At 46.3% G+C, this 12817-nt stretch overlaps 1 protein-coding gene across 2 annotated transcripts in view; it reads right to left on the reverse strand.

Moving 5' to 3' along the window:
- Positions 1 to 12817, reverse strand: part of ADK (adenosine kinase) — a 639077-nt gene that overhangs the window by 251015 nt on the left and 375245 nt on the right. For both annotated transcript variants that reach the window (XM_075347320.1, XM_075347321.1), the window contains exon 6: positions 10292 to 10400. In XM_075347320.1, coding sequence (XP_075203435.1) covers positions 10292 to 10400 — 109 coding nt within the window. The remainder of the gene's footprint in view (positions 1 to 10291; positions 10401 to 12817) is intronic.

Consider the following 12817-nt stretch of genomic DNA (forward strand, 5'->3'; position numbering starts at 1 on the left):
GAAGGGATCTGTGCTAGGACCAATTCTTTTTAATCTCTTTATTAATGACCTTGTGGATGGGATAGATAGTAAAGTGTCAGTCTTTGCTGATGACACCAAACTATGTAGGATATTAAAAACTGACCTTGATAGTATAATATTACAAAAAGATCTGGATAAGATGTCAGAATGGGCAGATACTTGGCAAATGAGATTTAATGTTGATAAATGTAAAGTAATGCACCTAGGACGGAGTAATCCTATAGCTGCATATACATTAAATGGAAGTAAACGTGTGACTACAGAACAGGAGAAGGACTTGGGTATTCTCATTACAAATAAGCTGAGCAGCAGCACTCAATGTCAAGCAGCAGCTGCAAAAGCAAACAAGATTCTAGGGTGTATAAAAAGAGAGATTAGATCCCGAGATGCCAACGTATTGTTACCCCTCTATAAATCACTTGTAAGGCCACATCTGGAATATGGGATTCAGTTTTGGGCTCCACATTTTAAAAAGGACATTCAAAAGTTAGAGTCAGTTCAAAGGCAGGCAACTAGACTACTACAAGGAATGGAAGGCCTCCAATATGATGACACGTTGAAAAAGTTAGATATGTTTAGCTTAGAAAAAAGACGTCTCAGAGGAGATCTCATTTATATGTATAAATACATGTGTGGTCAATATAAAGGACTGGCACATGACTTATTTCTTCCGAAGACAATACTAAGGACCAGGGGGCATTCACTGCGAGTGGAAGAAAAGAAATTCCGACAGCTAAATAGGAAAGGGTTCTTTACAGTTAGAGCAGTCAGATTGTGGAATGCCCTACCACAAGAGGTAGTAATGGCAGATACTATAACAGCTTTCAAAAAAGGGCTGGATGACTTCCTCAGTACACACAACATTGTTGATTATAAATGACTTAGTGACCAAATGTAGAACTGGTGGAGGAAGGTTGAACTAGATGGACCTAGGTCTTTTTTCAACCTTAGTAACTATGTAACTATGTATAATAATACATTTATTTAGATAGTCCTAATCACAGGTTTCTATAAAGACCTCCAGTAGGCCCTTGACTGCCATGGCAATCCATAGACACTTTTCAATCATGTCCAATCGCTGCTATTGGAGGCAGATGCCGGCTATGTAACACAACCAGCACCTGCTCTGTGTGGAATAGGGTTCAAATACAATGACCTGCCATGTAAAACATATTAGACATGGACATACTTAAAACAGAAAAATATATTAGTGTAAGTGCAAGTGAACACTTAAACCCATGCTGTGGCAGGAGAAAGGAATGTACAGTGCCTACAAGTAGTATTCAACCCCCTGCAGATTTAGCAGGTTTGATAAGATGCAAATAAGTTAGAGCCTGCAAACTTCAAACAAGAGCAGGATTTATTAACAGGTGCATAAATCTTACAAACCAACAAGTTATGTTGCTCAGTTAAATTTTAATAAATTTTCAACATAAAAGTGTGGGTCAATTATTATTCAACCCCTAGGTTTAATTTTTTGTGGAATAACCCTTGTTTGCAATTACAGCTAATAATCGTCTTTTATAAGACCTGATCAGGCCGGCACAGGTCTCTGGAGTTATCTTGGCCCACTCCTCCATGCAGATCTTCTCCAAGTTATCTAGGTTCTTTGGGTGTCTCATGTGGACTTTAATCTTGAGCTCCTTCCACAAGTTTTCAATTGGGTTAAGGTCAGGAGACTGACTAGGCCACTGCAACACCTTGATTTTTTCCCTCTTGAACCAGGCCTTGGTTTTCTTGGCTGTGTGCTTTGGGTCGTTGTCTTGTTGGAAGATGAAATGACGACCCATCTTAAGATCCTTGATGGAGGAGCGGAGGTTCTTGGCCAAAATCTCCAGGTAGGCCGTGCTATCCATCTTCCCATGGATGCGGACCAGATGGCCAGTCCCCTTGGCTGAGAAACAGCCCCACAGCATGATGCTGCCACCACCATGCTTGACTGTAGGGATGGTATTCTTGGGGTCGTATGCAGTGCCATCCAGTCTCCAAATGTCACGTGTGTGGTTGGCACCAAAGATCTCGATCTTGGTCTCATGAGACCAGAGAACCTTGAACCAGTCTGTGTCAGAGTCCTCAAAGTGATCATGAGCAAACTGTAGACGAGCCTTGACATGACGCTTTGAAAGTAAAGGTACCTTACGGGCTCGTCTGGAACGGAGACCATTGCCGTGGAGTACGTTACTTATGGTATTGACTGAAACCAATGTCCCCACTGCCATGAGATCTTCCCGGAGCTCCTTCCTTGTTGTCCTTGGGTTAGCCTTGACTCTTCGGACAAGCCTGGCCTCGGCACAGGTGGAAACTTTCAAAGGCTGTCCAGGCCGTGGAAGGCTAACAGTAGTTCCATAAGCCTTCCACTTCCGGATGATGCTCCCAACAGTGGAGACAGGTAGGCCCAACTTCTTGGAAAGGGTTTTGTACCCCTTGCCAGCCTTGTGACCCTCCACGAGCTTGTCTCTGATGGCCTTGGAATGCTCTTTTGTCTTTCCCATGTTGACCAAGTATGAGTGCTGTTCACAAGTTTGGGGAGGGTCTTAATTAGTCAAAAAAGGCTGGAAAAAGAGATAATTAATCCAAACATGTTAAGCTCATTGTTCTTTGTGCCTGAAATACTTCTTAATACTTTAGGGGAACCAAACAGAATTCTTGTGGTTTGAGGGGTTGAATAATAAATGACCCTCTGAATAAACTTTTCACAATTTAAAAAAAAAAAAAGAAAAAAAGAAATAACATTCTTTTTTGCTGCAGTGCATTTCACACATCCAGGCTGATCTACAGTCCAAATGTCACAATGCCAAGTTAATTCCGAATGTGTAAACCTGCTAAATCTGCAGGGGGTTGAATACTACTTGTAGGCACTGTAAGTTAGGTGTCAAAATTGTAAAGCAGATGAGGGGAGGAGCCTAACTAAATGCACTCTGCCTACCCCTTACTGACAGCAGAGACTACCTTAATTTTTTTGATACCCCTGCTCAACAGTGGTTTACCCTAACTGACCCTAAAATCCACTAGTAGAGGTCTCCATCACCACTACCAACCACAAGTGCCCAAAACGTGAATAAACACGATAAAAAAACCAAACACATGACGTACAAGGTCAAAAGACCGTTTATGTAGGTAAATGAACATGGTCCCCAATAGTACTGTAAAAACCAGCCACACTGGACCCAATGACAAATAGAGACACAATGGTATATGTGTCCCAATGGGAGACAAATAGGGTATAGGCTCAATAATGTCTGCAGCTGTAATATTTTGTTAAGTCAGAGCTGAGAGGTTCACTTAGCTTATAAAGACCCTCCGCTCTCCTGATGCGTTTCACCCCCTCCTAACGTGATGTTTAGGGGATCATCAGGGGCATTATTTAGGGCAGACCATTTGAAAGACACAGGCAGGATCGTATCCTACTGCATTCCTCAGGAAAGTAATGATTATGTTCAGCTGATAATTTTGATATATAGGTCAGCTTATAATGTCGATGATGATCGATAACCTGATTAAAAGATCATCATTAGTTGATATCCAAAAGCCATGGGGATTTAGAAAGCAATCACAGAACGACGCTATTCTATTAGAGAATAGTATCCCTATAGACTTGAGATGCTGTGCCATATTGTGTATAAGGCTCAACCTGCAAGTATTCTGAATAGATCCCGAGTGTAGGTACACTCTTACCACAGGGAGTAAACTGGTAGGAAAAAGAGCCGGGAGTCCAGAGACGTATCCCACGTGTGCAGCCCAAACTCAATGCCCCGCTATATCTAAGACTGACTTCTGATCAGAAAATTGAGGACTTCTGGATTTTAACATGTAAATAAAATTCACATATAAACCATCATTAATTCAATCTTGTCATCTTTTGGAGAGCAGCAAGAGTTGAAATTCACTGGGAAGGCGCGGATTCCAATACATCTAGCTTCTATAGCAAGTTTACAATAAAACTCCTGCATAAAGCAGCATTCACACACGTAAACATCTTCAGCAGATCAGGCTTCGCTATTTCTCTAAGGCCTGTTTCACACATCAGTGATTCTGGTACGTTTGTGCTTTTTTTTTTTTTAAACGTACCAGAATCACTGACATACGCAGACCCATTATAATGAATGGGTCTGCTCACACGTCAGTGATTTTTCACTGCACGTGTCTCTGTGCGGCGTACCCGCGTGTCCGTGATTGCCGCACGGAGACATGTCCATTTTTTTCTGGCATCACTGATGTCCCACGGACCACGCAGTGGTGTGGTCCGTGAAACACGTGCCAGAAAAAAACGTGCTTTTAAAATAAACATCATTTTTACTCACCCGGCTCCAGCGATGTCCTCTGCAGCCCGTGCAGCTTGCTGCTTCTGAGCCGGCTCATTACTGTCACACATATTCATGATGCACGACACAGCTGACCCGGAAGCAGCTGCTGCGGGGGTCAGCGCCGGCCGGATGCTGCACCGCGGGAGCGATCAGCACCATGGAGAGCGGGAGCGCGCACAGGTGAGTTAATCTCTAAGTGCAATCACGGGCCACGGAGAACGGACCCCGGATTGCACTTAGACAGCCCACGTGTGCCGTGATTCACGGCACACGGAGGGACATGTGTGTGTTTTACACGCCAGTGAAAAACGTCAGTGTTTTTCACTGACGTGTGAAACGGGCCTAAGGCTACTTTCGCACATCTGGTTTTTCCCATCAGGCACAATCTGGAAAAAAACGGGTAAACCGGATCTGGAACCGCATCCGTTTTATCCCCATTGATTTGTATTGTCGCCGGATTGTGCCTGATGACCTTGCGTTGCATCCGGCTTTTTCCGGATGTGGCTTAATTAATGAATGCGGTGGCCACATGGAACGTTTCATACGTTTTTTTGTCTCATAAAAAAAAACGCACAGCGCCGGGTGCGGCGCTGTGCGGCATGGTGCATAATTAAAGTCTATGCACGCCGAATCCGGTGGCATGCATCAAACGCCGGAAGCATGTACCGGATTCGGTTTTTACTTCGGAGCATGCCCAGAAGTGATTCTCTGGCCTAAGAAAAACGGTGCGAGTGGAGTGTGACAAAACATTGCATTCCACTCGGACCAATTCTAGCCTGTGTGTCAGCGCACATGAGCGATTATTTTCTCAGTCCTAATCGGACCAAGAAAACAATCGCAGCATGCTGCGACTGTAATGCGAGACTCTTTTCTCTCGCACCCATTCAAGTGCGTACGGCGTACCATGCATGCAGAGCGAGAGTCGCAATAGCCGTCTACGGAGGAGAGAGGGAGATAAATCCCACCTTCCCTTCCTCCGTGCCGGCCCGCCCCTCGTGAGAGCCGGCCCGCCTCCCGCAGCTGTGGTCCGCTCGCACAGTCGGACCGCACCCAGACGCAGGGACACGAGCATGACACTCGGCTCCTGCTATGCTGCCAGCACGAGCCGAGTGTCATGCGAGCATCGCAGTAGTGCCCCGTGTGGCCCCAGCCTCTCTCACACTCACTGACTCACTTACTCTCACCCACTCACCGGCACGGCGCTGCACGGCTGTCACACTGCTCCGGCAGCTTCTCCTGATTTGAAAATGCCGGCCGCTCATTATTCAATCTCGTATTCCCTGCTTTCCCCACCCACCAGCGCCTATGATTGGTTGCAGTCAGACACGCCCCCACGCTGAGTGACAGCTGTCTCACTGCACCCAATCACAGCCGCCAGTGGGCGGGTCTATATCGTGCAGTAAAATAAATAAATAAATTTAAAAAAATGGCGTGCGGTCCCCCCAATTTTGATACCAGCCAGGGAAAAGCCACACGGCTGAAGGCTGGTATTCTCAGGATGGGGAGCTCCACGTTATGGGGAGCCCCCCAGCCTAACAATGTCAGCCAGCAGCCGCCCGGAATTGCCGCATGCATTAGATGCGACAGTCCCGGGACTCTACCCGGCTCATCCCGAATTGCCCTGGTGCGGTGGCAATCAGGGTAATAAGGGGTTAATCATGGGAGGCGTCTATAAGACACCCCCAATGATTAACCTGTAAGTGAAAGTAAATAAACACATACACCCAAAAAAATACTTTATTTGGAATAAAGGACAAAAAAACACCCTCTTTCACCATTTTATTAAAATCCCCTAATACCCCTCCAGGTCCGATGTAATCCACGAGGTCCCGCAAAGATTTCAGCTCTGCTACATGAAGCTGACAGGAGCGGCCGTGGAACACCGCCGCTCTCTATCAGCTCCACGCAGCAACTGAGGGAGTCGCGCTGTCAGCGGTTAAGTCACTGAGGTAGTGTCGGGGTGTGCGGTGATGATGATGTGTGCGGGAGTGCCGGGGTGTGTGCAGGGATGATGCGTGCGGGAGTGTTGGGGTGTGTGCGGGGATAATGCGTGCAGGAGTGTCGGGGTGTGTGCGGGGATGATGCGTGCGGTAGTGTCGAGGTGTGTGCGGGGATAATGCGTGCGGGAGTGCCAGGTTGTGTGCGGTGATGATGCGTGCAGGAGTGCCGGGGTGTGTGCGGGGATGATGCGTGCGGGAGTGCCAGGTTGTGTGCGGTGATGATGCGTGCAGGAGTGTAGGGGTGTGTGCGGGGATGATGCGTGCGGGAGTGCTGGGGTGTGTGCGGTGATGATGCGTGCGGGAGTGCCGGGGTGTGTGCGGGGATGATGCGTGCGGGAGTGCCGAAGTGTGTGCGTGGATGATGCGTGCGGGAGTGCCGGGGTGTGTGCGGGGATGATGCGTGCGGGAGTGCAGAAGTGTGTGCGGGGATGATGCGTGCGGGAGTGCCGGGGTGTGTGCGGGGATGATGCGTGCGGGAGTGTCGGGGTGTGTGCGGGGATGATGCGTGCGGGAGTGTCGGGGTGTGTGCGGGGATGATGCGTGTGGGAGTGCCTGCGTGTGCGGTGATGATTGGGTCACTCCCTCTCTCTCAGCTTAAAACCCCCCCCAAAAAAACGGATCCATCGCATCAGTTTTTACACACTCTGACACGGATCCGTTGCATCAGGCACAAACCGGATTGTGCCTGATGCCGAAAACTGATGTGTGAAAGTAGCCTAAAGGCCGCTTTACACACTGCGATATCTGTCCCGATATCGCTAGTGTGGGTCGCTGCCCGTGCCGCACAACATCGCCCAGACCCATCACACATACTTACCTGCCCGGCGACGACGCTGTGACCGGCAAACCGCCTCCTTTCTAAGGGGGCGGTCCGTGAGGCGTCACAGCGATGTCACTGAGCGGCCGCCCAATAGAAGCGGAGGGGCGGAGCTGAGCGGGACGTAACATCCCGCCCACCTCCTTCCTTCCGCATAGCGGCCGGCAGGCAGGTAAGGAGAGCTTCCTCGTTCCTGCGGTGTCACACAGAGCGATGTGTGCTGCCACAGGAACGAGAAACAACCTCGTTACTGCTGCAGTAACGATTTTTGAGAATGGACCCCCATGTCACCGATGAGCGATTTTGCACGTTTTTGCAACGATGCAAAATCGCTAATCGGTGTCACACGCAACGGCATCGCTAATGCGGCCGGATGTGCATCACCAATTCCGTGACCCCAACGAGTTCGCATTAGCGTCGTAGCGTGTAAAGCCCCCTTTACTCCTACAGAAAACAAGGCAGAATGCAAGTGCTGTTACCTCTCCATGGAAGTCTTCAGAGACTCCAGCCACACAGAATCTGAACAGCAGTCACTACCCGTATTCCCCTGACTGCTAGGGACCTTTGAGGTGAAACCATATCTTGTAGTTATGCCATACATATGCAAGTAACGGGACCAAGCGCACATAAAACTAAATTAGACAATTCAAAGGCAGGAGAAATGCAGGTTTAAATCCGCGCCAAACCACAGGAGTCCAGTTGTTGATAGTAAATCCCTTTTCTTTATTAACACAGGTCTACGCGTTTCAGGGACATATCCGTCCCCTTCCTCAGGACAATGTACAGAGAAAACTATCAGTATATTCATCAAGTGAATGGGTGCGGGAGATACATCGGACTGCACTCGGATGTTATCCCAGTGCAGTGCGATATACACAAAGGCTGACAATGGAGGAGATGGAGGGATTAACCCCTCCCTCTCCTCTGCAGCGCCCGCCCTCAACTTCACAGTTGTGACCCAATTGCAAGATCACATGACACTTGGCTCACGCTCGCGGTAGAGCCTGAGGCGGGGGTCATTAGCATATTGCATCCGATGCGCTCACATCACATCGGATGTCATACGCTCGTGTGAGTCTAGCCTTAGACAACCACTTGTATGTTAAATAGTAAATACTGGTGGATTAGCACTGAGGGTGTATACAGTATATGGTTTTGATTCTTTTTTTTTTCTATAAACATATTAAAAAAGCTATAGGACATGGCTTCAAAGGGTAAGTTCACACTTCCGTTGTTTTGCATCAGTCACAATCCGTAGCCTTGAGGAATTACTATATCTGGCAAAATATTTTGCAGGAATCAGTTTTTCCCTCATAAACTTCTATTAGTGAAGGATTGTGACTGATGGCCTTGCGTTGCATCCGCCGCATGATGATCAGTTAACTGACTAAACGTCAGATGGGAGCAACGCTGAATGTAACGTTTTTTGTGTGCGGCGCATCGTTTTTTTACTGTGAGCATGCGCACAGTAAAAAACCCTGATCGACTGTAAATTCAGTTCCAGTTTCCGGAACGATCAGCTGATCGGTCGGCTATTGTGAACGATCAGCTGATCAGCCGGCTATTGTGAATGATATGCTGACAGCCCGGCTATTGTGAACGATATGCTGACAGCCCGGCTATTGTGAACGATCAGCTGATCATCCGGCAGCCGGCTATCATCTAATCATTCACAATAGCCGGCCGCCGGAAAAACAGTAAAAAAAAAAAAAAACAAAAAAAAAAAACAACAACTGACCTTCTTTTGCAGCATCAGTCACATCAGTTGTGCCACTATCTGCTACGCATCCGTTGCATCAGTCATACAACTGATCGTGACTGATGCAAAACAACGGAAGTGTGAACTGAGCTTTAGGAAACAGTAATAGGCTAAGTTCACACATCCTGTGTTTTGCATCAGTCACAATCCGTAGCCTTGAGGAATTACGGAATCCTGCAAAATATTTTGCAGGAATCCTGTATTTCCCCATAGACTTCTATTAGTGACGGATTGCGACTGATGACCCTGCGTTGCATCCGCTGCGTCGCGGTCCGTCGTTATTGACTGACCGCCGAGCGGGGAGCAACGCAGAATGTAACGTTTTTCGGGCCGTCAAAATTAACGCGCCGCGCAGGAATCCGTCGCCATCCGTCAAGCTTGTAATGCATGTCTATGGTGCTGGATTCCGTCGTAATCCGTCTTACAACGGAATCCAGCGCAGGATTCCGTCATGCTCTACTGAGCATGCCCAGCATGCTTGGCACGCCCACTGGGCTGTCCCAAACACAGACGGATCATGACTGATCCGTCAAAAAACGGACGCACAGCGGATGTAACGGACGCAACTGATCCGTTTTTTCACAGGATTCCTGTGAAAGGAATCCTGTGAAAAACACATCAGTTGCATCAGTTGACATCTTGAAAATGACTGATCCGTTGCTGACGGACCTGACGGATTGAAAACACAGGATGTGTGAACTTAGCCATACACTTCAACCGAAGGAAAAAGCTCAAGCTCATTACTTAAAGAGATTGTCCCCTACTTTTACATCGATGGCCTATCCTTAGGATAGTTCATCAATGTCTGATCAGCCGGGATCTGACACCTGACACCCCGCCGATCAGCTGTTATTGGTCCTGGTGACCACAGCAGGCAGCCGGAAATGCTTAGTTCCAGAGCTGCTCGATCTTCTGATAGCGGCCTCTGCCAGGCACTGCACATTCACCTCCTATTGATTAGAATGGGAGGCAGATGTGCAGTACCCGGCTGTGGCCACTATCAGAAGATGGAACAGCTCTGGAACTGAGCATTTCTGGCTGTCTGCTACCACCGTTGGGACCGAGAACAGCTGATTGGCGGGGGTGCGGCATGTAGGACCCCGGTCGATCAGACATTGATGACCTCTCCTAAGGATAGGCTGTCAATGTACAAGTAGTGGACAACCCCTTTAACCGTATAAAAGTGAGCTAGAGACTCCTCTGTTACAGGGAATGATCAGCTCCAAACACAAGTGCTCAACACAGAAATGTGACTCAAGACAATTAAAAGTCCATAATTATAAAGGTCATTTGACACGAAAAAGAAAGGGTATAATTAGCCATATTGACACTGATTTTCCTAACGGAACATTCCTTTTAGCAAAATAAATGAATATTGCTTAGCACTTACTGCTATATAGTAAACTTTAGCCTTCTCCACCAGCTGCCAGTTCTCCTTCAAGTCAAGGTGCTTTGTTTTATCATAGCAGTTAGCAGCTGCTAAGTTTGCGACCAGAGACCTGAAAATAACACAGATCAAGCATGATTTTGGAGAAACCACTATGTTTTAGTCACCCTTTGGAACAAAGGGTCATCAGAAAATGATTTATTGTTTAATCAGGTTTTTATGTTAAATGTATTTTTTTAAAGGGAACCTGTCACCACTTTTTCGGCCTATAAGCTGCGGCCACCACCACTGGGCTCTTATATACAGCATTCTAACATGCTATATATAAGAGCCCAGGCCGCTGTGTAGAACATAAACACTTTAGCCATCTATGTCTACCTTCTTCTGTACCTGGGGTTCATGACGCGTCTACGTCATTCACACTTGCTGGCATTGAGGTCATGTGCATGCACACTTTGATCTGCCCTGAGCAGGGCAGATCAAAGTATTGTAGCGCGCCTGCACGGGACCGGTGAGTGTGTATGACTAAGGTTACGTCATGCACACAGGCTTCAGAAGGAGGACAAAGATGGCTGAAAGAGGCGGCGCCGGCATCGGAGAACGGAGACGCCAATATGGCCCAACTCCACCACAGCGCGACCGTTAGATAAGTATGATAAGGTGTTTTTTATGTTCTACAGAGCAGCCTAAGCTCTTATATACAACATACCTCTCCTCCCGGAAGAAGCGGTCTTAGGACTGCGAAACGGCCGTCGGAGGTCCCCTCTGACTGGTCCCTCTGAACCACCTATATACTGGTAAGCCTTTCTGCTGGCCTTGTTTACCTTGGTCCCTATGGAGCTGATTTTTCTATTATAAAATTTCACATCTTTGTACATATTTCCATATGTGACCATGCACTGATCTAGTATCTAGTACCCTTTGGGTAGGTGTAGATCCATTCACTAATAATAGGTGGCTATTATGATACAGTCTATATTACATTTCTGTGTATAGCCTCCCTATCCTCTGTGGACTAGGCCACACTATATATAGCCACAGTTAGCTGCCATATCTCATCTGCATACTGGAATTTCTCTCCTGATTATGTTCATTTTTGATATGTTAGGTGATTCATGGGGATCTGATGCATTTTTCCCAGGTCTATGCTTCTTAAATGTTTCTTACATGTGTTTGTAACGGTTCCTATTAAAATTAATATATTTGGACACAAATACTCCGTTTCTCTTGTTCCTTCAATTGTTTCCTGGAGTGTGCAGTCTCTGGGACATTCTGGTGGGTTAAACTATACCCTTTACCAGTATGACCCTCTAGAGACCATAAGGTTTAACCATGAGGCTTCTTGTTTGGATTCTTATATACAGCATGTTAGAATGCTGTATATAAGAGCCCGGTGGTGGTGGCCGCAGCTTATAGGCCAAAAAACTGGTGACAGGTTCCCTTTAAGCTGCTATTTTTTCAACTATCCATATTACGATCTACATTAAACAGAATTCTGAACTCTTGCAATCTATAAACTAGCCACTAAGTCTAGTACTAGATTCAGGTTTCCTGTCCTGTAGAGATGACTTTTCAGCATTTTCATTATAATCACATGTAGAATTGTAATAAAAGGCAACATCTCTATGTACTATAAATGACACAGGATGCTCCATTAACCATAGGTGATGGTCACAGCTTACGACCTCCCCTTAACCTTAAAGTGACCATAGCTTACATCAAAGCATGCACGGAAAGCTCACTTGTAGAAAGTCAGTGAGTCAGACCCAATTTATTGCAGTCTATGTCCATCTGGGTGCTTAAAGAACACAAAACTAGGAGTATAGTATTGGGTTTAGTAGCCAGTGTAAAAATAGCAAGTTTTTTCTTTTTTTTTTTTTAACATAAAAAGTGATCTGATGATCTAATATATTTAACATAAAACCTGATTATTTTCTGATAAATTCCATTTAAAACAAATCCAGTGAAAACAAAGAATATGTTTAATGCAAGCACACAACATACCTTAAAGGCTTTATCCATCTACAGGACACCAATCCATTATATTTCTTCTCTCTCCGTTGTTGAGATATTGGCTTCTAAAGCTTGGAATAATGCTCCAGTGCCTGGGATGTATCCACAGTGCTGTGTGTAATGAATTACAGCACACTTCTCCTATCCCGGCTCTATAATGACCGTTCCTGGAGTGAGGGGATCTCAGTGTGATATGATCAGACACATCAGTCTCACCACATCACAGTGACATAGCTGGTTCTTAACTTCTCTAGGTGGGTTTCCTTTTATCCCTGTTTGACACTACCTTATTATGATTGGGCAGCATCATACGGAGGAAAAAGTGAATGACCCAGAGAAGCTGCCCTGTTATCGCCTTTTATTTGAATGGGGAATTATAATAAGTGCCCTAAACTTTAGTAGCCAATATCTCCACAATGAAGAGCAGAAAGGAAATGAAAGCTATATTTTATTCAGCTCTTTGGCCCCTTTATCATAAAGCAGCCAGTATAAGATGTAAAAAGTGGTGAAAAGTCC

This window comes from Anomaloglossus baeobatrachus, chromosome 5 (genome assembly GCF_048569485.1).
Source record: "Anomaloglossus baeobatrachus isolate aAnoBae1 chromosome 5, aAnoBae1.hap1, whole genome shotgun sequence".
NCBI classification, from domain to species: Eukaryota; Metazoa; Chordata; class Amphibia; order Anura; family Aromobatidae; genus Anomaloglossus; species Anomaloglossus baeobatrachus.